Below are 24,955 nucleotides of genomic sequence, written 5' to 3' on the forward strand. Positions count from 1 at the left end.
ACGAAGCTAGCTAAACAGTTAGCTAACAAAACTAGCTAATGAGCTAGCTAACGACGTGTGTTGTTGGAGCTAGCTAATGAGCCTAGCTAAACAGTTAGCTAACAAAACTAGCTAACGAGCTAGCTAACTACGTGTGGTGTTGGAGCTAGCTAATGAACCTAGCTAAACAGTTAGCTAAGAAAGCTAGCTAACGAGCTAGCTAACTACGTGTGGTGTTGGAGCTAGCTAATGAACCTAGCTAAACAGTTAGCTAAGAAAGCTAGCTAACGAGCTAGCTAACTACGTGTGGTGTTGGAGCTAGCTAATGAGCCTAGCTAAACAGTTAGCTAACAAAACTAGCTAACGAGCTAGCTAACAATGTGTGGTGTGTTTTCCTAACTTTACCTATTGACCCCTGACACTCTTTTCTCCAACAACACCTTTCAGATCTGCAGCACAGCATGCCACCAACACTACAGTGTCCTCCTCAATTAAATCATTTTGAAATCAAATAAATTAAAGATGAGATTTGGAAAATGGTCAAAGAAAAAAAGAAAACTTGTCAAAATGTGTATTACCAAAATTCTGCACTTACACAGTATATACATGCCTTGTGCTGAAAAGATATTAGCAATGACAAATAAAAAGTGTAGCTATTTTTTTTCTTCCTTCAGTAGATAAATTGGCTAATATACAAATCTGAAGGTATAAGGATCCCAAAATCTAACAACATCTTTTACTAGTTACCACATTTAGCAGATGCAATATACAGCCAGCCGTATGCACAAGGGGAGGGCTAAGAACCATATATCAACAAAACATCAAATCAAAGACTGTCTACTGTATACTGTTTATATATTAAACACTACGGTCTGATATGGAGTACAGTAGGTTGTTTTATACTATTATTATTATTGGTTGAATAAGGGAAAGCCAATTTCTCTCCTCTTATTTTAACTAGGGTTGCAAAATCCTCCAATCTGGATTTCTGGAAAAACCCGGGAATTCTGGGAAAGATTTCAGAATTTTGCAACTCTAAGCAGAACCATTCCTGAGGGTAACTAGCAGTTGTCAAGGTAACACTGATGTTCAAGGGGAGGGATGGTTGTTGTGCTTCTGTATTTGTCTTTTCTGTTGAATGTTTTTTTGGGGTTTCCCAATGCTCCATTCAAGGCCAAGTCTTGGCCCAAACTATAAAATACTTTTAAAAAAAAGAAGAAAAAAAAAAGAACATTTTTTTTTTTTTAATAAAAGAAAAGTATCCATACAATTGGTCGTTACCAATACAACGCCATAATACGGTGCAGCATGTTCGATTTAGCCGCTAGAGGTCAAATAGTTGAATCCCTTTGAATCGCTTAAACGGCACGGAGTTGTCCATGGTTATAGCTGAGCTGGGAGTCTCCTTGCCTCACCTGGCGGGTAAAAGGAACGCTCTACGCCGTATTGTTCCGTTTTTTTTTTATTGATAACGACCTATACAACACTACTCTACTACCCACAGTGCTTGACTTGGGATGAAAGAGGTGCAGGAGCTGTATTTTTTCCAAGTCAATCCATTAGAATATGTTCACCGAAATTCCTATATGAAATGATGCTGTAGAAACTTCTGACTATTCACTGTTAAAGGTTCATGCACATTTTGACAGATGGAATTTTATGACTTTTTCATGACAACCAAATTTCCATGACCGATAATTGGTAGCGTCTCTATATAGCCTACATTAAAAAGTCTGAATAAATGTGGTATTGACACTAGAAGGCTACTGGTCTCTGATTCCACGTTGGCCTACTATCTCCTGCCGTTGTGCCCTTGATCAAGGCACTTAACCCCCCCCCCCCCCCACAAAGTAGAATAACTGCATTGTTGGGCTACTGTATAAAACACGTGTGGTCAACTCTCCATCTGAAGAGTTGCTGGACATGCAGGCAGCCCTGAAACACATCCGAGTCTGCTTATAGCAAGGTCCTGTCGAGCAGCTGATGTTAAGGCTACACTGTGGAGTATTAGAGCAGGGCTGGAATAAAAACCTGCACTCCCAGTAGCTCTCCTGGACGATGGCTGGCCACCCCATGATACAAAAGGTTACAATATTACCAAACCAAATACTTTTTTTTTTTTTTTGTCTTTATACAATTATTCCCTCATTCAATGAATCAGGGATAAAATGGATGAAGTAGGTTACTTCAAAGGAAGGTAGCTAAGTCGTGGTTATCTATAACCTTATAAGGCTAAAATATTAATGTTTCAGAGCAGATCTACGCAGAGCATGGAAGCTATTTTTCAATTAGGCTATTTTTAGACGTTTGTTGGAGTTACATAGCCTTCTGTTTAATAGACGGGAATCCCAGCTTTCAAATAACGGTGTCAGATGTATTTCTCAACAGAACCATTGGAGTTAACAACATTAATGCTTAGGTCTATAGCAACAACAAAAAAAACCCCCAAAAAAACGCTAACTAGCGAGATAGGCTGGAGCATGTTTAGTTACGTTTTGAATTGGCTATTTAGTTAGTCTAGCGTTATTTTATTTTATATTTCTACCTGCTGCTGAAACATCTCTCTCTCTCTCCTCAGTCAACTGCACTGGCACACAGATTTTTTTTTTAAATATTTTTTTTTGTTTGTTATTGAACCTTTATTTTAATAGATGATCCACAGCACACACATGTTGAAGGGTAGGCCTAATTCTGATCAGGGCTGATATGTCGATTTTTAAAGTGATTGATAATACATTTAAAAAGGAATTCCCAATAATATGACTTTTATGACTCTTAACATCAATTTGGAACAGCAACTTCCTGTTTTCTAACTTGAACAGGCAACTTCCTGTTTTCTAACTTGAACAGGCAACTTCCTGTTTTGTAACTTGAACAGGCAACTTCCTGTTTTCTAACTTGAACAGGCAACTTCCTGCGCTTTCAGGCTGGCGTATTTTCTAACTTGAACAGTCAAGTGGCACGCATAAACCGGACTTACAGACTTTCCGTCAAATAAGCTTGAACAAAGCAGAATTAGCATATAAATGCACATTCTCCATTGCTATTCAATGCAGATCCCGCCTTCATTCCTACTTTGATGAGCGTTTTTTTTTATTTTTTTTGCCACTGTGCGTGAATCCGGGCCAGTGACAAGCCCTTTGTTTTTATGCCAGTGCGGCGCTCCAGACAGCTCTGGCCCAAGTCAAGCACTGACTACCCCAAATAATAGCATCGTTCTACATCCCTTCGGCAACCGATGGTGCTGTAGATAGATAGATAGATAGATACTAAGTTGCCAAGGTGACACTGTGAGAGTGTTGCGTTAGCGCAGCAGGGTTCTGAACAGGAATATACAGACAGACAGACGCATCATGTATCACAGACAGTAGAAGTAATCAAGGTAATGATTATTATGCGTGATTTAAAAAGCAAGACATTAATTGATTGTTGTTTCAATTTCATTTGATATAAACCTTCACCCAGCATCGTTTTCGTTCCTTTTTGGTGTTCAGAATTTATATTATGAGTGTCGTTAATGATCAGTCGTTTCGTCTGTCTTAAAGACTCTACCACCTATATGGACTAATGACTAATAATGAAGAACAAATTACCCACATATCATATCTCACAACATATATCTCACACAAAACCTCCATCCTATCTTTATCCTACAACGGGCCATTGTTTCTTGAATACAGTTTGTATTATACCAGAAAACCCTCTGTCCTGTCATGCAGGAGGCAAGGGCTCTTGTTTACAAGTCTATCCTTTTTTTCAGGTACAGTTTTATTCAGGGTGACAGTGAAGGGGACTGCGAAGGGTTAGTGAAGGGGACAGTGAAGGGTTAGTGAAGGGGACAGTGAAGGGGGCAGTGAAGGGGACATTGAAGGGATGGTGAAGGGGACATTGAAGGGGACATTGAAGGGATGGTGAAGGGGACAGTGAAGGGGACAGTGAAGGGGACAGTGAAGGGGACAGTGAAGGGTTAGTGAAGGGGACAGTGAAGGGGACATTGAAGGGGACAGTGAAGGGTTAGTGAAGGGGACAGTGAAGGGGTTGGTGGGTAGATGGGTAGTGAAGGGACCAGTGAAGGAGGCAATGTAATTGAACAGTGAAGGGGTCAGTGAAGGGGACAGTAGATGGGTAGTGAAGGGACCAGTGAAGGAGGCAATGTAATTGAACAGTGAAGGGGTCAGTGAAGGGGACAGTGAAGGAGACAGTGAAGGAGACAGTGAAGGGGACAGTAGATGGGTAGTGAAGGGGTCAGTGAAGGAGGCAATGTAATTGAACAGTGAAGGGGTCAGTGAAGGGGACAGTGAAGGGGACAGTGAAGGGAACAGTGAAGGGGGACAGTGAAGGGAACAGTGAAGGGAACAGTGAAGGGAACAGTGAAGGGGGACAGTGAAGGGAACAGTGAAGGGGGACAGTAGATGGGTAGTGAAGGGGTCAGTGAAGGGGACAGTGAAGGGGACAGTGAAGGGAACAGTGAAGGGGGACAGTGAAGGGAACAGTGAAGGGAACAGTGAAGGGGACAGTGAAGGGGGACAGTGAAGGGAATCAGTGTAAGGGGGACAGTGAAGGGGACAGTGAAGGGGGACAGTGAAGGGGGACAGTGAAGGGGGACAGTGAAGGAATCAGTGTAATAGAACAGTGAAGGGGACAGTGAAGGGGGACAGTGAAGGAATCAGTGTAATAGAAACAGTGAAGGGGACAGTGAAGGGGACAGTGAAGGGAGGACAGTGAAGGGGGACAGTGAAGGGAATCAGTGTAATAGAACAGTGAAGGGGACAGTGAAGGGAGACAGTGAAGGGAACAGTGAAGGTGGACAGTGAAGGAGTCAGTGTAATAGAACAGTGAAGGGGGACAGTGAAGGAGCAGTGAAGGAGTCAGTGAAGGGGACAGTGAAGGGAACAGTGAAGGAGGACAGTGAAGGGAACAGTGAAGGGGGACAGTGAAGGGAACAGTGAAGGGGGACAGTGAAGGGGACAGTGAAGGGAACAGTGAAGGGAACAGTGAAGGGGGACAGTGAAGGGAACAGTGAAGGGAACAGTGAAGGAACAGTGAAGGGAACAGTGAAGAAGACAGATCATCTAATGTATCATTTCGTCTGAAAGACATAAGGCGTAACCAGCACATATATTCATTTAAATAAAAATGTAAAAAAAACGAACATGTTTAATTAAACAACGTTGAAGCCTAGGAGCTGTGACATGACAGGCAAAATAAGAAGAGAGCATTTGTAGCATCAATGTAAATGAATGACATAAAGCAGTTAAACAACAGCATTACTGACAGTGTGAATGAAGGCGGCATATTTGAGGCACCGTGTAAACGTGAGGGTGTTGGGTGTGTGTGTGTGTGTGTGTGTGTGTGTGTGTGTGTGTGTGTGTGTGTGTGTGTGTGTGTGTGTGTGTGTGTGTGTGTGTGTGTGTGAGAGAGGAGGTGTTTAGGCGTTTAATAAGGAGTCTGAAGTGGTCTCGGTGTCGGTGGATATGCAGATTCTCAGGGGTTTATTTCACATCAAATATGTCAAAAAAAAAAAAAAAAAAGGCAACATCTCCAGACAGCCAGTAGAGGGCGCTGCCTTTAAAAACGAAGGCCGGCGTCAGAAACTAGGACGGTTAAAAAATAAAAAAAAGTGTAGAAGAAGTGAAGGGCGGAATGAAATGATAAAAAAAAGAGAACAGAAAGGCCAGCAGGAAAGAAGGGATGAGGGAAAAAGGAGAAGGTGGAGTTTTTCCTCTCTGTGGACTGCCCAAGGGGTTTCCTTAGTGACGCAGCAGGGGCAGTGGGAGAGAGAGAGAGAGAGAGAGAGAGAGAGAGAGAGAGAGAGAGAGAGAGAGAAGGAGAAAATGGAAAGAGAGAGAGAGAGAGAAATAGGGAGAGAAAGAGGGGGCAGCATATCCCCCTCTGCAGTCTAAATAAAGTATAGAAAAGGGACGGAGAGAGAGATAAAGAGGGGGAGAGAGGGAGAGATAGAGGAATACAGACATAAAGACAGAGAGAAAGAGTGGGCAGCAGATCGGAGCGCCCTCTACAGTCTAGATAAAGTACTCCTTCTTCTCCTCAGCATGTGTGTTGCCCTCAGCGTTGATGATAGCTGTATCAGCATCAGGCGCGTCGTCCGCTCCTTTGGCCTCGTTGGTCAGGTACGTTCCTATTGGACAACAGACAGGAAAACAATACGTGAGGTATATTCCTATTGGACAACAGACAGGAAGAGAACATATGAGGTACGTTCCTATTGGACCACAGACAACATATAAACATGAGAAACATATCCATGGTGGTTCTGTGTTAAACACAATGTAAAATACCAGTCCTCCAGTGCCTGGTCTGGAGCGTAAAGTAACAAGCACTGCTGGTGTAGCAACTTATAGGTACCAAAACCCCTGGTCTAAAACCCCTGGTCCAAAATCCCTGGTCCAAAACCCCTGGTCTAAAACCCCTGGTCCAAAACCCCTGGTCCAAAACCCCTGGTCCAAAACCCCTGGTCCAAAACCCCTGGTCTAAAACCCCTGGTCCAAAACCCCTGGTCCAAAACCCCTGGTCTAAAACCCTGGTCCAAAACCCCTGGTCTAAAACCCCTGGTCCAAAATCCCTGGTCCAAAACCCCTGGTCTAAAACCCCTGGTCCAAAACCCCTGGTCCAAAACCCCTGGTCCAAACCCCCTGGTCCAAAACCCCTGGTCTAAAACCCCTGGTCTAAAACCCCTGGTCCAAAACCCCTGGTTTAAAATCCCTGGTCCAAAACCCTTGGTCTAAAACCCCTGGTCTGCCCTAGAAAGACTGTAAATTACGACTGCCAGAACGGACCCAATTATTGGTGTGTTATTGTCAGGTTATAGCTGGTTACTTCACTGGGTTATAAACACTGGTTATACTTGGTAAGGTGTGTTACACCTGGTTATACCTGGTTACTTCACTGGGTTATAAACACTGGTTATACTTGGTAAGGTGCATTACACCTGGTTATACCTGGTTACTTCACTGGGTTATAAACACTGGTTATACATGGTAAGGTGCGTTACACCTGGTTATACCTGATTACTTCACAGGGTTATAAACACTGGTTATACTTGGTAAGGTGTGTTACACCTGGTTATACCTGGTTACTTCACTGGGTTATAAACACTTGTTATACTTGGTAAGGTGCGTTACCTTTATGCCCGTCCCTGCAGGTAACCCTGGTTATTTTAATTGGGCTACAATCACTGGTTATAGATGGTCAGGTGTGTTATTGTCAAGTGTGTTACCTTTATACCTGATATCTGGTTATAAATGTAATAGAGTTGGTCAGGTGTGTTATTAACAGGTGACCTACCTTTATATCTGACAATGAACCTGATTATAAACAAACTGGATAGACAAAGAGAATTAGTCAGGTGTGGTACTGTCACTTTTACTACTATCAGGTATGTTATCTTCATGTGTTTAACAGGTACTATCAGGTATGTTATCTTGATGTGTTTAACAGGTACTATCAGGTATGTTATCTTCTTGTGTTTAACAGGTACTATCAGGTATGTTATCTTCATGTGTTTAACAGGTACTATCAGGTATGTTATCTTCATGTGTTTAACAGGTACTATCAGGTATGTTATCTTGATGTGTTTAACAGGTACTATCAGGTATGTTATCTTCATGTGTTTAACAGGTGTGTTTTTTAACAGGTACTATCAGGTATGTTATCTTCATGTGTTTAACAGGTACTATCAGGTATGTTATCTTCATGTGTTTAACAGGTGTGTTTTTTAACAGGTACTATCAGGTATGTTATCTTCATGTGTTTAACAGGTACTATCAGGTATGTTATCTTTATGTGTTTAACAGGTACTATCAGGTATGTTATCTTTATGTGTTTAACAGGTACTATCAGGTATGTTATCTTTATGTGTTTAACAGGTACTATCAGGTATGTTATCTTCATGTGTTTAACAGGTACTATCAGGTATGTTATCTTTATGTGTTTAACAGGTACTATCAGGTATGTTATCTTTATGTGTTTAGCAGGTACTATCAGGTATGTTATCTTTATGTGTTTAGCAGGTACTATCAGGTATGTTATCTTCATGTGTTTAACAGGTGTGTTTTTTAACAGGTACTATCAGGTATGTTATCTTTATGTGTTTAGCAGGTACTATCAGGTATGTTATCTTTATGTGTTTAACAGGTACTATCAGGTATGTTATCTTTATGTGTTTAACAGGTACTATCAGGTATGTTATCTTTATGTGTTTAGCAGGTACTATCAGGTATGTTATCTTCATGTGTTTAACAGGTACTATCAGGTATGTTATCTTTATGTGTTTAACAGGTACTATCAGGTATGTTATCTTTATGTGTTTAACAGGTACTATCAGGTATGTTATCTTTATGTGTTTAACAGGTACTATCAGGTATGTTATCTTTATGTGTTTAACAAGTACTATCAGGTATGTTATCTTTATGTGTTTAACAGGTACTATCAGGTATGTTATCTTCATGTGTTTAACAGGTACTATCAGGTATGTTATCTTTATGTGTTTAACAGGTACTATCAGGTATGTTATCTTCATGTGTTTAACAGGTGTGTTTTTTAACAGGTACTATCAGGTATGTTATCTTTATGTGTTTAACAGGTACTATCAGGTATGTTATCTTTATGTGTCTAACAGGTACTATCAGGTATGTTATCTTTATGTGTTTAACAGGTATGTTATCTTCATGTGTTTAACAGGTACTATCAGGTATGTTATCTTTATGTGTTTAACAGGTACTATCAGGTATGTTATCTTTATGTGTTTAACAGGTACTATCAGGTATGTTATCTTTATGTGTTTAACAGGTACTATCAGGTATGTTATCTTCATGTGTTTAACAGGTACTATCAGGTATGTTATCTTTATGTGTTTAACAGGTACTATCAGGTGTGTTATCTTTATGTGTTTAACAGGTACTATCAGGTATGTTATCTTCATGTGTTTAACAGGTACTATCAGGTATGTTATCTTCATGTGTTTAACAGGTGTGTTTTTTAACAGGTACTATCAGGTATGTTATCTTGATGTGTTTAACAGGTACTATCAGGTATGTTATCTTTATATGTTTAACAGGTATGTTATCTTCATGTGTTTAACAGGTACTATCAGGTATGTTATCTTCATGTGTTTAACAGGTACTATCAGGTATGTTATCTTCATGTGTTTAACAGGTGTGTTTTTTAACAGGGACTATCAGGTATGTTATCTTTATGTGTTTAACAGGTACTATCAGGTGTGTTATCTTTATGTGTTTAACAGGTACTATCAGGTATGTGATCTTCATGTGTTTAACAGGTACTATCAGGTATGTTATCTGTATGTGTTTAACAGGTACTATCAGGTATGTTATCTTCATGTGTTTAACAGGTACTATCAGGTATGTTATCTTCATGTGTTTAACAGGTACTATCAGGTATGTTATCTTCATGTGTTTAGCAGGTACTATCAGGTATGTTATCTTTATGTGTTTAACAGGTACTATCAGGTATGTTATCTTTATGTGTTTAACAGGTACTATCAGGTATGTTATCTTCATGTGTTTAACAGGTGTGTTTTTTAACAGGTACTATCAGGTATGTTATCTTTATGTGTTTAACAGGTACTATCAGGTATGTTATCTTTATGTGTTTAGCAGGTACTATCAGGTATGTTATCTTTATGTGTTTAACAGGTACTATCAGGTATGTTATCTTTATGTGTTTAACAGGTACTATCAGGTATGTTATCTTTATGTGTTTAACAGGTACTATCAGGTATGTTATCTTTATGTGTTTAGCAGGTACTATCGGGTATGTTATCTTTATGTGTTTAACAGGTACTATCAGGTATGTTATCTGTATGTGTTTAACAGGTACTATCAGGTATGTTATCTTTATGTGTTTAACAGGTACTATCAGGTATGTTATCTTTATGTGTTTAACAGGTACTATCAGGTATGTTATCTTTATGTGTTTAACAAGTACTATCAGGTATGTTATCTGTATGTGTTTAACAGGTACTATCAGGTATGTTATCTTCATGTGTTTAACAGGTACTATCAGGTATGTTATCTTGATGTGTTTAACAGGTACTATCAGGTATGTTATCTTGATGTGTTTAACAGGTACTATCAGGTATGTTATCTTCATGTGTTTAACAGGTACTATCAGGTATGTTATCTTCATGTGTTTAACAGGTGTGTTTTTTAACAGGTACTATCAGGTATGTATTCTTTATGTGTTTAACAGGTACTATCAGGTGTGTTATCTTTATGTGTTTAACAGGTACTATCAGGTATGTTATCTTTATGTGTTTAACAGGTATGTTATCTTTATGTGTTTAACAGGTACTATCAGGTATGTTATCTTTATGTGTTTAACAGGTACTATCAGGTATGTTATCTTTATGTGTTTAACAGGTACTATCAGGTATGTTATCTGCATGTGTTTAACAGGTACTATCAGGTATGTTATCTTTATGTGTTTAACAGGTACTATCAGGTATGTTATCTTTATGTGTTTAACAGGTACTATCAGGTATGTTATCTTTATGTGTTTAACAGGTACTATCAGGTATGTTATCTTCATGTGTTTAACAGGTACTATCAGGTATGTTACCTTTATGTGTTTAACAGGTACTATCAGGTATGTTATCTTTATGTGTTTAACAGGTACTATCAGGTATGTTATCTTTATGTGTTTAACAGGTACTATCAGGTATGTTATCTTCATGTGTTTAACAGGTACTATCAGGTATGTTATCTTTATGTGTTTAACAGGTACTATCAGGTGTGTTATCTTTATGTGTTTAACAGGTACTATCAGGTATGTTATCTTCATGTGTTTAACAGGTACTATCAGGTATGATTTCTTCATGTGTTTAACAGGTACTATGACGTGTGTTATCTTTATGTGTTTAACAGGTACTATCAGGTATGTTATCTTTATGTGTTTAACAGGTACTATCAGGTATGTTATCTTCATGTGTTTAACAGGTGTGTTTTTTAACAGGTACTATCAGGTATGTTATCTTTATGTGTTTAACAGGTACTATCAGGTGTGTTATCTTTATGTGTTTAACAGGTACTGTCAGGTATGTTATCTTTATGTGTTTAACAGGTACTATCAGGTATGTTATCTTTATGTGTTTAACAGGTACTATCAGGTATGTTATCTTCATGTGTTTAACAGGTACTGTCAGGTATGTTACCTTTATGTGTTTAACAGGTACTATCAGGTATGTTATCTTTATGTGTTTAACAGGTACTATCAGGTATGTTATCTTTATGTGTTTAACAGGTACTATCAGGTATGTTATCTTTATGTGTTTAACAGGTACTATCAGGTATGTTATCTTTATGTGTTTAACAGGTACTGTCAGGTATGTTACCTTTATGTGTTTAACAGGTACTATCAGGTATGTTATCTTTATGTGTTTAACAGGTACTATCAGGTATGTTATCTTCATGTGTTTAACAGGTACTATCAGGTATGATTTCTTCATGTGTTTAACAGTTACTATGACGTGTGTTATCTTTATGTGTTTAACAGGTACTATCAGGTATGTTATCTTTATGTGTTTAACAGGTACTATCAGGTATGTTATCTTCATGTGTTTAACAGGTACTATCAGGTATGTTATCGTCATGTGTTTAACAGGTACTATCAGGTATGTTATCTTCATGTGTTTAACAGGTGTGTTTTTTAACAAGTACTATCAGGTATGATATCTGTATGTGTTTAACAGGTACTATCAGGTATGTTATCTTTATATGTTTAACAGGTACTATCAGGTATGTTATCTTGATGTGTTTAACAGGTACTATCAGGTATGTTATCTTCATGTGTTTAACAGGTGTGTTTTTTAACAGGTACTATCAGGTATGTTATCTTTATGTGTTTAACAGGTACTATCAGGTATGTTATCTTTATGTGTTTAACAGGTACTATCAGGTATGTTATCTTTATGTGTTTAACAGGTACTATCAGGTGTGTTATCTTTATGTGTTTAGCAGGTACTATCAGGTATGTTATCTTTATGTGTTTAACAGGTACTATCAGGTATGTTATCTTTATGTGTTTAACAGGTACTATCAGGTATGTTATCTTTATGTGTTTAACAGGTACTATCAGGTATGTTATCTTTATGTGTTTAACAGGTACTATCAGGTATGTTATCTTTATGTGTTTAACAGGTACTATCAGGTATGTTATCTTTATGTGTTTAACAGGTACTATCAGGTATGTTATCTTCATGTGTTTAACAGGTACTATCAGGTATGTTATCTTTATGTGTTTAACAGGTACTATCAGGTATGTTATCTTCTTGTGTTTAACAGGTACTATCAGGTATGTTATCTTCATGTGTTTAACAGGTACTATCAGGTATGTTATCTTTATGTGTTTAACAGGTACTATCAGGTATGTTATCTTTATGTGTTTAACAGGTACTATCAGGTATGTTATCTTCATGTGTTTAGCAGGTACTATCAGGTATGTTATCTTTATGTGTTTAACAGGTACTATCAGGTATGTTATCTTTATATGTTTAACAGGTATGTTATCTTTATGTGTTTAACAGGTACTATCAGGTATGTTATCTTTATGTGTTTAACAGGTACTATCAGGTATGTTATCTTCATGTGTTTAACAGGTACTATCAGGTATGTTATCTTTATGTGTTTAACAGGTACTATCAGGTATGTTATCTTCATATGTTTAACAGGTACTATCAGGTATGTTATCTTTATGTGTTTAACAGGTACTATCAGGTATGTTATCTTCATGTGTTTAACAGGTGTGTTTTTTAACAGGTACTATCAGGTATGTTATCTTTATGTGTTTAACAAGTACTATCAGGTATGTTATCTGTATGTGTTTAACAGGTACTATCAGGTATGTTATCTTCATGTGTTTAACAGGTACTATCAGGTATGTTATCTTCATGTGTTTAACAGGTGTGTTTTTTAACAGGTACTATCAGGTATGTTATCTTTATGTGTTTAACAGGTACTATCAGGTATGTTATCTGTATGTGTTTAACAGGTACTATCAGGTATGTTATCTTCATGTGTTTAACAGGTACTATCAGGTATGTTATCTTCATGTGTTTAACAGGTGTGTTTTTTAACAGGTACTATCAGGTATGTTATCTTTATGTGTTTAACAGGTACTATCAGGTATGTTATCTTTATGTGTTTAACAGGTACTATCAGGTATGTTATCTTTATGTGTTTAACAAGTACTATCAGGTATGTTATCTGTATGTGTTTAACAGGTACTATCAGGTATGTTATCTTCATGTGTTTAACAGGTACTATCAGGTATGTTATCTTCATGTGTTTAACAGGTGTGTTTTTTAACAGGTACTATCAGGTATGTTATCTTTATGTGTTTAACAGGTACTATCAGGTATGTTATCTGTATGTGTTTAACAGGTACTATCAGGTATGTTATCTTTATGTGTTTAACAGGTACTATCAGGTATGTTATCTTCATGTGTTTAACAGGTGTGTTTTTTAACAGGTACTATCAGGTATGTTATCTTGATGTGTTTAACAGGTACTATCAGGTATGTTATCTTTATGTGTTTAACAGGTACTATCAGGTATGTTATCTTCATGTGTTTAACAGGTGTGTTTTTTAACAGGTACTATCAGGTATGTTATCTTTATGTGTTTAACAGGTACTATCAGGTATGTTATCTTTATGTGTCTAACAGGTACTATCAGGTATGTTATCTTTATGTGTTTAACAGGTATGTTATCTTTATGTGTTTAACAGGTACTATCAGGTATGTTATCTTTATGTGTTTAACAGGTACTATCAGGTATGTTATCTTCATGTGTTTAACAGGTACTATCAGGTATGTTATCTTTATGTGTTTAACAGGTACTATCAGGTATGTTATCTTCATGTGTTTAACAGGTACTATCAGGTATGTTATCTTTATGTGTTTAACAGGTACTATCAGGTATGTTATCTTCATGTGTTTAACAGGTACTATCAGGTATGTTATCTTCATGTGTTTAACAGGTACTATCAGGTGTGTTAACTATGTCAGATGTTTTACAGGTGTAGTGTATAACAGGTACCTTTATGCCTGGCCAGGTAGCGGCCCAGAACGATGATGAGACACAAGGTGACGAAGACAACCACCGCCACCACTCCTCCAATCAGAGCATGGTCTGGACCATGCTGCCCCATGGCATTGGGGTCTAGAGAGAGGAGGGGAAAGGGAGAGGGACAGAGGAGAGGGAGGGGAGGAGGGGGAAGAGAGGGGAAAGGGAGGGGGATAGAGGAGGGGGAAGGGAGGAGGGGGAGGGGGAGGGGGAGGGGAGGAGAGGGAGGGGAGGAGGGGGAAGAGAGGGGAAAGGGAGGGGGATAGAGGAGGGGGAGGGGAGGAGGGGGAGGGGGAGGGGAGGAGAGGGAGGGGAGGAGGGGGAAGAGAGGGGAAAGGGAGGGGGATAGAGGAGAGGGAGGGGAGGTGGGGGAGGGAGGGGAAAGGGAGGGGGATAGAGGAGAGGGAGGGGAGGAGGAAGAGGGGAAAGGGAGGGGATAGAGGAGAGGGAGGGGAGGAGGTGGAAGAGAGGGGAAAGGGAGGGGGACAGAGGAGAGGGAGGGGAGGAGGAGGAAGAGAGGGGAAAGGGAGAGGGACAGAGGAGAGGGAGGGGAGGAGGAGGAAGAGGGGAAAGGGAGGGGATCGAGGAGAGGGAGGGGAGGAGGGGGAAGAGGGGAAAGGGAGGGGATAAAAGAAAGAGAGAGTTAAGCATGAGTGAGCTGCTGTCATTTTCTCTCATTTGACATTTGAGTTATTTAACAGACTCTCTTACCCAGAGTCACTTACAGTGCATTCATTGTAAGATAGCTAATCTCTTAGAAAAAAATTAGTTCTTAATGGGTTCTTCGGCTGGGTTCCAGATAGAACCCTTTACATGGAACCAAAAAAGGGTTTTACCAGGAGCCAAAAAGGGTTCATCAAAGGCTTCTCCTATGGGGACAGCCGAAAAAACCCTTTTTGGGGGTTCTAGATAGCACCTTTTTTGTGTCGGTGAGAAAACCACCTATCACAGTAAGTACATTTTTTTTCTCTCAATAAAGTAGCTATCAGCAAAGTCAGAGCTAGAAAGAAAAGTTAAACGTGAGCGCTATTGCCAGAAAGGCTGTTCATTTCTTTTAAATTATTTTATTTTTTATTTTAACTGTCAGACGTAGAAATACGTATTGTAGAGGCTGACAGAACACGCAAGCACATATATACAGATCTAAGACCCAGAGAGACAAGGATATTCCTTTCTGACAAAATGGACATTTCAAAAAAAAGAAAATTAACAAAAAAAATTAAAACGAGAGAAAGAGAGAGAGAGAGAGAGTATAAAAAGGAGTAAATCATTCATATTGTTCAGGGACTCTCCACCTCCCCACAGAGACATGGAAGGACAGCGTAGATAAATACAAGACCGCATGGAAACCAGGACAAAATGGAGAAAAAAAAATGAAAATGTTTACTCATATGAGAAAGTAGAAAGGTAGCTTCCCAAATTGCAGCCTATTCCCTATTTATAGTGCAGTGCCTTAGACCAGAGTCCTATAGGAGGTGACATTTGGGATACAACCCATAAAGTATAATACTCTAAGATATAATTCCTGTGCTGTTGTTAATAAGTCAGATGAGAAAGTCTTAAAAAGTCTAAATATTGCTATTTTTTTTATTTTCTTCTGTCACTCATTAAGTCATAATAAAAATCTAAATCATAGCATCAGAAAATCTTCTCTCCGCCCCATGATGTGTAGAATCGCCTCCTCCTCGAACGAAATTAACTCTAAAACATATATATATTTTTTTATCTCACATGCAGACCCCCTGTCACGTCCTGACCATAGTAAGATGTCATTTTCTATAGTAAAGTGTGACAGGGGGTGTTTTGTGTTTTTTCTATGTTTTCTATTTCTATGTTTAGTTCTAGTTTTTTCTATTTCTATGTTGGGGTTGTTTTGGGGTTGATCTCCAATTGGAGGCAGCTGGTCCTCGTTGCCTCTGATTGGAGATCATATTTAAGTAGGGGTTTTTCTTCCTAAGGTTTTTGTGGGTGGTTGTTTTCCGTTTTGTCAAGTGTACCCGACGGAACTGTTGGCTGTCGTTTTTGTTGTTTAAGTGTCTTCATTAAAGTTAAGAAATGAGCACTCTACACGCTGCAGCTTTGGTCCCCTTTAGACGACCCGCGGTTACAAGGGGATTTCTGAAGAAAGGACCCGCTGAGATCTGGGAGGACTTCAGGAATGAATAGAAGACATAGATAATACGACATTGACAGAAATTCTTATACATTTTTAAAGATTTGTCTTTGGCTTAGAATTGAACAAAGCATAAAGCGAATGACTTTGTCTTGAAAAAAGGAAGTAGCTAAAAATGTGATCGAATTCATGATCTTCCTTATTATCTAGGCTGAGAAATCAATTCTTAGTGAAAACGAACAGACAGAACCATTAACATATCATGTATAAAACATTAAATATACCCCGGAAGCATGTACATAAAACATGGATAAATGTCAGCTCAGGGATTCAATCCAACAACCTTTCGGTTACTGGCCCAACAGCTCTAACCACTAGGCTACGTGCAGCCCTCAATATATTTCCAAATATATAGTAGTCTATTGAATCATAATCCTCCAACGTGAGCCAGAGATATAAATAAATCAATATGATCCTTTTGTGTCCCGGGTGTCGTAGGGTTTAGACCAAGACGCAGCGGGAAAATGTATACTCATCTTCTTTTATTAAGTGGACAAAGAAGGAAAAACCAAAATAGACACATATACAAAAAAACACGACGACAAAGAACAGGCCTGTAAGACACAGCAACAATCTCCCACAAAATCCCATGACTAAAACACTCCTAAATATAGGACCTTCAATCAGAGGCAACGATAGACAGCTGCCTCCAAAATCCCATGACTAAAACACTCCTAAATATAGGACCTTCAATCAGAGGCAACGATAGACAGCTGCCTCCAAAATCCCATGACTAAAACACTCCTAAATATAGGACCTTCAATCAGAGGCAACGATAGACAGCTGCCTCCAAAATCCCATGACTAAAACACTCCTAAATATAGGACCTTCAATCAGAGGCAACGATAGACAGCTGCCTCCAAAATCCCCTGACTAAAACACTCCTAAATATAGGACCTTCAATCAGAGGCAACGATAGACAGCTGCCTCCAAAATCCCATGACTAAAACACTCCTAAATATAGGACCTTCAATCAGAGGCAACGATAGACAGCTGCCTCCAAAATCCCATGACTAAAACACTCCTAAATATAGGACCTTCAATCAGAGGCAACGATAGACAGCTGCCTCCAATTGAAGGCCCCAATCCCCATTACCAAAACATAGAAATACAATTATATTTTTTGTTCAGCGTATAATCTGAATAAAGAACACAGAATATAGAACATGTCCTCTATGTACTCTATGTTAGGAGCTTCTGTCCTTCTATCTCTCTCTCTCTCTCTCTCTCTCTCTCTCTCTCTCTCTCTCTCTGTCCTCTCTCTGTCTCTCTCCTCTCTCTCTGTCCTCTCTCTGTCTCTGTTTCTGGCCTCTCTCTCTCTCTCTCTCTCCCCTCTCTCTGTCTCTCTCCTCTCTCTCTGTCCTGTCTCTGTTTCTGGCCTCTCTCTCTCTGTCCCCTCTCTCTCTGTCCTCTCTCTCTCTCCGTCTCTCTCTCCCTCTCTCTCTCTTTACTTCTATCCTTATCCCCCCTCAATTTTTTTCTCTCCCTTTTTCGACGGTCCAAGTGGTGCCAATTCAACATTCCTCAGCTGTCCGCTCTACTGACCAAGCCGGACGGCAACAGAGTGACCACAAGGTGTGTGTGTGGTCAAGTGTGACAGCAAGGTCTTTGGGACTGTGGAGGGTTATGGAGTGATACAAAGCCTGCTGCTCATCTATTTAGAGAGAGAGAGAGAGACGGATGGGGTTTAGACAGAGAGAGAGAGACGGATGGGGTATAGACAGAGAGAGAGAGAGAGAGAGAGAGAGCTGGATAGATGGATGGGGTATAGACAGAGAGAGAGAGAGAGATGGATGGATGGGGTGTAGACAGAGAGAGAGAAATGAAATGGGGTATAGAGAAAGAGAGAGAGAGAGAGAGAGAGAGAGAGAGAGAGAGAGACAGAGAGAGAGAGAGAGGGATGGATGGATGGATGGGGGTATAGGACAGGGAGAGAGAGAGAGAGATAGAGAGAGAGAGAGAGAGAGATGGATGGATGGATGGATGGGGTATAGACAGAGAGAGAGAGATAGATGGATGGGGTGTAGACAGAGAGAGAGAGAGACAGAGAAAGAGAGATGGGGGTATAGACAGAGAGAAAGAGAGATGGATGGGGTATAGACAGAGAGAGAGAGAGACAGAGAAAGAGAGATGGGGGTATAGACAGAGAGAAAGAGAGATGGGGGTATAGACAGAGAGAGAGAGACAGAGAAAGAGAGAGAGATGGGGTGTAGACAGAGAGAAAGAGAGATGGATGGGGTATAGACAGAGAGAAAGAGAGATGGGGGTATAGACAGAGAGATGGATGGGGTATAGACAGAGAGCGAGAGAGAGACAGAGAAAGAGATGGGAGAGATGGATGGGGTATAGACAGAGAGAGACAGAGAAAGAGATGGGAGAGATGGATGGGATATAGGCAGAGAGAGACAGAGAAAGAGATGGGAGAGATGGATGGGGTATAGGCAGAGAGAGACAGAGAGAGAGATGGGAGAGATGGGGGTATAGACAGAGAGAAAGAGAGATGGATGGGGTATAGACAGAGAGAGAGAGACAGAGAGAGAGGGATGGGAGAGATGGGAGAGTGATGGATGGGGTATAGACAGAGAGAGAGAGAGAGAGAGAGAGAGAGAGAGAGAGAGAGAGAGATGGGAGAGATGGGAGAGTGATGGATGGGGTATAGACAGAGAGAGAGAGAGAGAGAGAGAGAGAGATGGGAGAGAGATGGGAGAGATGGATGGGGTATAGACAGAGAGATGGATGGGGTATAGACAGAGAGAGAGAGAGATGGATGGGGTATAGACAGAGACAGAGAGAGATGGGAGAGAGAGAGAGATGGATGGGGTATAGACAGAGAGAGCGAGAGCGAGAGAGATGGGAGAGATGGATGGGGTATAGAGAGACAGAGAGAGAGATTGGAGAGATGGATGGGGTATAGACAGAGAGAGAGAGATGGATGGGGTGTAGACAGAGAGAGAGAGATGGATGGGGTATAGACAGAGAGAGAGAGATGGGGGTATAGACAGAGAGAGAGAGATGGATGGGGTATAGACAGAGAGAGAGATGGGAGAGAGAGAGAGATAGATGGGGTGTAGACAGAGAGAGAGATGGGAGAGATGGATGGGGTATAGAGAGACAGAGAGAGAGATGGGAGAGATGGATGGGGTATAGACAGAGAGAGAGAGATGGATGGGGTGTAGACAGAGAGAGAGAGATGGATGGGGTATAGACAGAGAGAGAGATGGATGGGGTGTAGACAGAGAGAGAGAGATGGATGGGGTATAGACAGAGAGAGAGATGGATGGGGTGTAGACAGAGAGAGAGAGATGGATGGGGTATAGACAGAGAGAGAGAGATAGATGGGGTATAGACAGAGAGAGAGAGATGGATGGGGTGTAGACAGAGAGAGAGAGATGGATGGGGTATAGACAGAGAGAGAGATGGATGGGGTGTAGACAGAGAGAGAGATGGGAGAGATAGATGGGGTATAGACAGAGAGAGAGAGATGGATGGGGTATAGACAGAGAGAGAGAGATGGATGGGGTATAGACAGAGAGAGAGATGGATGGGGTATAGACAGAGAGAGAGAGATGGATGGGGTATAGACAGAGAGAGAGATGGATGGGGTATAGACAGAGAGAGAGATGGGAGAGATAGATGGGGTATAGACAGAGAGAGAGAGATGGATGGGGTATAGACAGAGAGAGAGAGATGGATGGGGTATAGACAGAGAGAGAGAGATGGATGGGGTGTAGACAGAGAGAGAGAGATGGATGGGGTGTAGACAGAGAGAGAGAGATGGATGGGGTGTAGACAGAGAGAGAGAGATGGATGGGGTATAGACAGAGAGAGAGAGATGGATGGGGTATAGACAGAGAGAGAGAGATGGATGGGGTATAGACAGAGAGAGAGAGATGGATGGGGTATAGACAGAGAGAGAGATGGGAGAGAGAGAGAGATAGATGGGGTGTAGACAGAGAGAGAGATGGGAGAGATGGATGGGGTATAGAGAGACAGAGAGAGAGATGGGAGAGATGGATGGGGTATAGACAGAGAGAGAGAGATGGATGGGGTGTAGACAGAGAGAGAGAGATGGATGGGGTATAGACAGAGAGAGAGAGATGGATGGGGTATAGACAGAGAGAGAGAGAGATGGATGGGGTGTAGACAGAGAGAGAGAGATGGATGGGGTATAGACAGAGAGAGAGAGATGGATGGGGTATAGACAGAGAGAGAGATGGATGGGGTATAGACAGAGAGAGAGAGATGGATGGGGTGTAGACAGAGAGAGAGATGGGAGAGATAGATGGGGTATAGACAGAGAGAGAGATGGGAGAGATGGATGGGGTGTAGACAGAGAGAGAGAGATGGATGGGGTATAGACAGAGAGAGAGAGATGGATGGGGTATAGACAGAGAGAGAGAGATGGATGGGGTATAGACAGAGAGAGAGATGGGAGAGATGGATGGGGTATAGACAGAGAGAGAGATAGATGGGGTTTAGACAGAGAGAGAGAGAGAGATGGATGGGGTGTAGACAGAGAGAGAGAGATAGATGGGGTGTAGACAGAGAGAGAGAGAGAGAGATGGATGGGGTGTAGACAGAGAGAGAGAGATGGATGGGGTATAGACAGAGAGAGAGATGGATGGGGTATAGACAGAGAGAGAGAGATAGATGGGGTTTAGACAGAGAGAGAGAGAGAGATGGATGGGGTATAGACAGAGAGAGAGAGATAGATGGGGTTTAGACAGAGAGAGAGAGAGAGATGGATGGGGTATAGACAGAGAGAGAGATAGATGGGGTATAGACAGAGAGAGAGAGATAGATGGGGTATAGACAGAGAGAGAGATGGATGGGGTGTAGACAGAGAGAGAGAGATGGATGGGGTATAGACAGAGAGAGAGATAGATGGGGTATAGACAGAGAGAGAGATGGGAGAGATAGATGGGGTGTAGACAGAGACAGAGATGGGAGAGTGATTCTTTTATTCAGTTGAACTAGACTACAAACAGCGTATCATTGAATCGCATCGAGCGCTAAAAAGGAACGTTTTTAGTTTTTTTTACTGACACCAAACTACAGCAGACATATGACTTAACCTACTCTATTACCATCAAAACAGGAACATTTTACATCTGGCTAGAAATTCAAAAAGGAAATGATCTTAACAGAGAAAAATGTCCTCCTGTGTGCTACCTATATCCCCCCCACTAGAATCCCCATACTTTTAATGAAGACAGATTCTCCATCCTAGAGGGGGAAATCAATCATTTCCAGGCCCAGGGATATGTACTAGTCTGTGGTGACCTAAATCCCAGAACTGGACAAGAACCTGACACCTTGAGCACACAGGGACAAGATACAAACCGTGTAGTTATTCCCTCCGTAAGGTAATTAAACAGTCAAAACGTCAGTACAGAGACAAAGTGGAGACGCAATTCAGCGGCTCAGACACAAGACGTACAGTGGCAGGGACTACAGACAATCACGGACTACAAACCGGAAAACCAACCACGTCGCGGACTGTGGGCTCTCGTTCTCCGTGGCCGACGTGAGACATTTAAACACGTTAACCCTCGCAATGCTGCAGGCCCAGGCGGCAACCTTAGCTGCGTCCTCAGATCATATCCCCACTTGCATCGAGATTTCCACCGTTGTTCCTGTACCTAAGAAAGCAAATGTAACTGAACTAAATGACTGTCGCCCCGTCTGTCATCATGAAGTGATATGAGAGGCTAGTTAAGACCCATATCACCTCTACCTTACCTGACACCCTTGACCCACTTCAATTTGCATACCGCCCCAATAGATCCACAGACGATACAATCGCCAACCAACTGCACACTGCCCTATCCCATCTGAACAAGAGGAATACCTATGTAAGAATGCTGTTCATCGACTACAGCTCAGCATTTAACTCCATAGTACCCTCCAAACTCGTCATTAAGCTTGAGACCCTGGGTCTCGACCCCAGCCCTGTGCAACTGGTTCCTGGACATCCTGACGGGCCATCCTCAGGTGTTGAGGGTAGGAAACAACATTTCCACTTCGCCGATCCTCAACATTGGGACCCCACAAGGGTGCGTTCTCAGCCCTCTCCTGTACTCCCTGTTCACCCATGACTGCGTGGCCATGCACGCCTCCAACTCAATCATCAAGTTTGCAGATGACACAACAGTAATAGGCTTGATTACCAACAACAACGAGACAGCCTACAGGGAGGAGGTGAGGGACCTGACGGAGTGGTGCCAGGAAAACAACCTCTCCCTCAATCGACGGGACAGTAGTGGAGAAGGAGAAGAGCTTCTAGTTCTTCGGCGTACACACATCACTGACAATCTGAAATGGTCCAGCCACACAGACAGTGTGGTGAAGAAGGCACAACAACAACTCCTCTTCAACCTCAAGAGGCTGAAGAAAATTTGGCTTGTCACCTAAAACCCTCACAAACTTTTACAGATGCACCATTGAGAGTATCCTGTCGGGCTGTATCAACGCCTGGTATGGCAACTGCACCGCCCGCAACTGCTGGGGTCTCCAGAGGCTGGATTCACCAAATACTACTTACGGGGAAAGAAAATAAGACGTTTGCTTAAGGAAAGTTTAAGAAAAAAGAAGTTCATAAGGTAGTTTGTAGTTTCCTCTTCTTAGGAATTCATAGTTTTCTTAGGAACTTTGTAAATATCTTCCTATGTGACATTGACATTAGTGACATGCTTGGAAACCAATAAATAAGCCCTATGTGACAGGGATGATATTATTAGTATTTTTGGCTCGTGAACCATTTATAAAAAATAATAAAAAAAAAAAAACGTTATTTTTCACACATTATCAAAAACAAAAATAAGAACTTCAGTAAACAGGTGGAAGAAAAGTTTGGTTGATTATTTCAGAGACCAGGATGGGTGAGAGTGGCCGAGTCTTTCTCTGCTGTCGGGGGGACAGTGACACCATTCAAAAAAAGAGGCCCGACATGAAGTCGACTGCTAAGAAGCAGGGAGATGAAGAAGACTGAAGGGGTGTGTTGACCATTCATGTGGACCAGCTAGAGGAGAAGGTGTTGTCCATGATAGGTTGTGGTAGAGGGGTTGCGCAACCGCTAAGTTAGGTAGCTAACTTTCGCGTTAACAACATTAGCCAACAAAAGCTAACGACGGCCCAGTTCTTCCATGCAAATTGACAAGCTAACGCTAGCTATTTAACACTTCTAGAATATTGTAATATATTGTTAAAAGCTAGATATGTTTTAATAGGTTTTTGTGCTGTATTTAAATATCCAGTAGTCAACTGTGAATTATAAAAAGGCTGTAATGTAACAAAATGTGAAAAAAGTCAAGGGGTCTGAATACTTTCCGAATGCACTGTACCTATTAGGTCACAGGATGGGTCTCTCTCTCTCTCTCTCTTTTTCTCCCTCATTCTCTTTCTCTCTCTCTGTCATCTCTCTCGCTCTCTCTCTTTCTCTGTGTCCTCTCTCTCTCTCCCACTCTCTCTCTCTCTCTGTCATCTCTCTCTTCTCTCAGTCTCCCACTCTCTCTCTCTGTCATCTCTCTCTTCTCTCAGTCTCCCACTCTCTCTCTCTGTCATCTCTCTCTTCTCTCTCGGTTTCACTTTTGTCTTCTCTTTTTCTCCGTGTCCCACTCTCTTGCTCTGTCCTCTCAATTTAATTCAATTCAACGGGGCTTTATTGGCATGGGAAACATATATTTTTATTGCCAAAGCAACTGAAATAAACAGTAAATATTGCACTAACAAAGGTTTTAAAAAATATATAAAGTGCATTTCAAGTCTTATATTATCAGCTTTGTACAGTGCTTTTAACAATGTGCAAATAGTTGTAGTACGATTAGTAAGGTAAGATAAATAAAAAGATAATATTGGTGATGGTATTTACAATGTTGTGTGTTCTTCACTGGTTGCCCTTTTCGCATGACAACAGGTCACAAATCTTGTAAATAGTCCGGGTGGCCATTTGATTAATTGTTCAGCAGTCTTATTGCTTGGAGGTAGAAGCTGTTAAGGAGCCTTTTGGACCTAGACTTGGCGCTCCGGTACCGCTTGCCATGCGGTAGCAGAGAGAACAGTCTATGACTAGGGTGGCTGGAGTCTTTGACAATTTTATGGGCCTTCCTCTGACACCGCCTGGTATAGTAGTCCTGGATGGCAGGAAGCTTGGCCCCAGTGATGTACTGGGCCGTACACACTACCCTCTGTAGCGCCTTACGGTCAGAGGCCGAGCAGTTGCCGTACCAGGCGGTGATGCAACCGGTCAGGATGCTCTCGATGGTGCAGCTGTAAAACCTTTTGAGGATCTGGGGACCCATGCCAAATCTTTTTAGTCTCCTGAGTGGGAAAAGGTGTCGTCGTGCCCTCTTCACAACTGTCTTTGTGTGTTTGGACCATGATAGATCATTGGTGATGTGGACACCAAGGAAATTGAAACTCTCGACCCGCTCTGCTACAGCTCCGTCGATGTTAATGGGGACGTGCTCGGCGATTAGCCCTACCGCTGTAGTGTCATCAGTGGTTGCAGTGCCTCATCAATATGGGGACAGATTGGTGTGGCAGCTAGTCTCAAACTTTAAATGGTGGATCATTTACCAGGCGTAGTCAAACTCATTCCATGGAGGGTCTAGTGTCTGCAGGTTTTCCTCCCTTGTACTTGATTGAGGAATTAAGGTCACTGATTAGTAAGGAACTCCAGTCACCTGGTTGTCTATGTCTT

General features: G+C 41.3%; 1 protein-coding gene across 2 annotated transcripts in view; it reads right to left on the bottom strand.

Annotated features, from left to right (window-relative positions):
- Positions 1-4,531: 4,531 nt before the first annotated feature.
- The window catches only part of LOC106563906 (cell adhesion molecule 2), a 678,594-nt gene continuing 658,170 nt past the window's right edge, over positions 4,532-24,955 (bottom strand). For both annotated transcript variants that reach the window (XM_014129855.3, XM_082958335.1), the window contains 2 exons: positions 14,055-14,177; positions 4,532-6,118 (listed from right to left, as the gene is read on the bottom strand). In XM_014129855.3, coding sequence (XP_013985330.2) covers positions 6,003-6,118; positions 14,055-14,177 — 239 coding nt within the window. In that variant the 3' untranslated portion in view covers positions 4,532-6,002. The remainder of the gene's footprint in view (positions 6,119-14,054; positions 14,178-24,955) is intronic.

The sequence above is a fragment of the Salmo salar genome, chromosome 11 (assembly GCF_965601325.2).
Source record: "Salmo salar chromosome 11, fSalSal1, whole genome shotgun sequence".
Classification (NCBI taxonomy): Eukaryota; Metazoa; Chordata; class Actinopteri; order Salmoniformes; family Salmonidae; genus Salmo; species Salmo salar.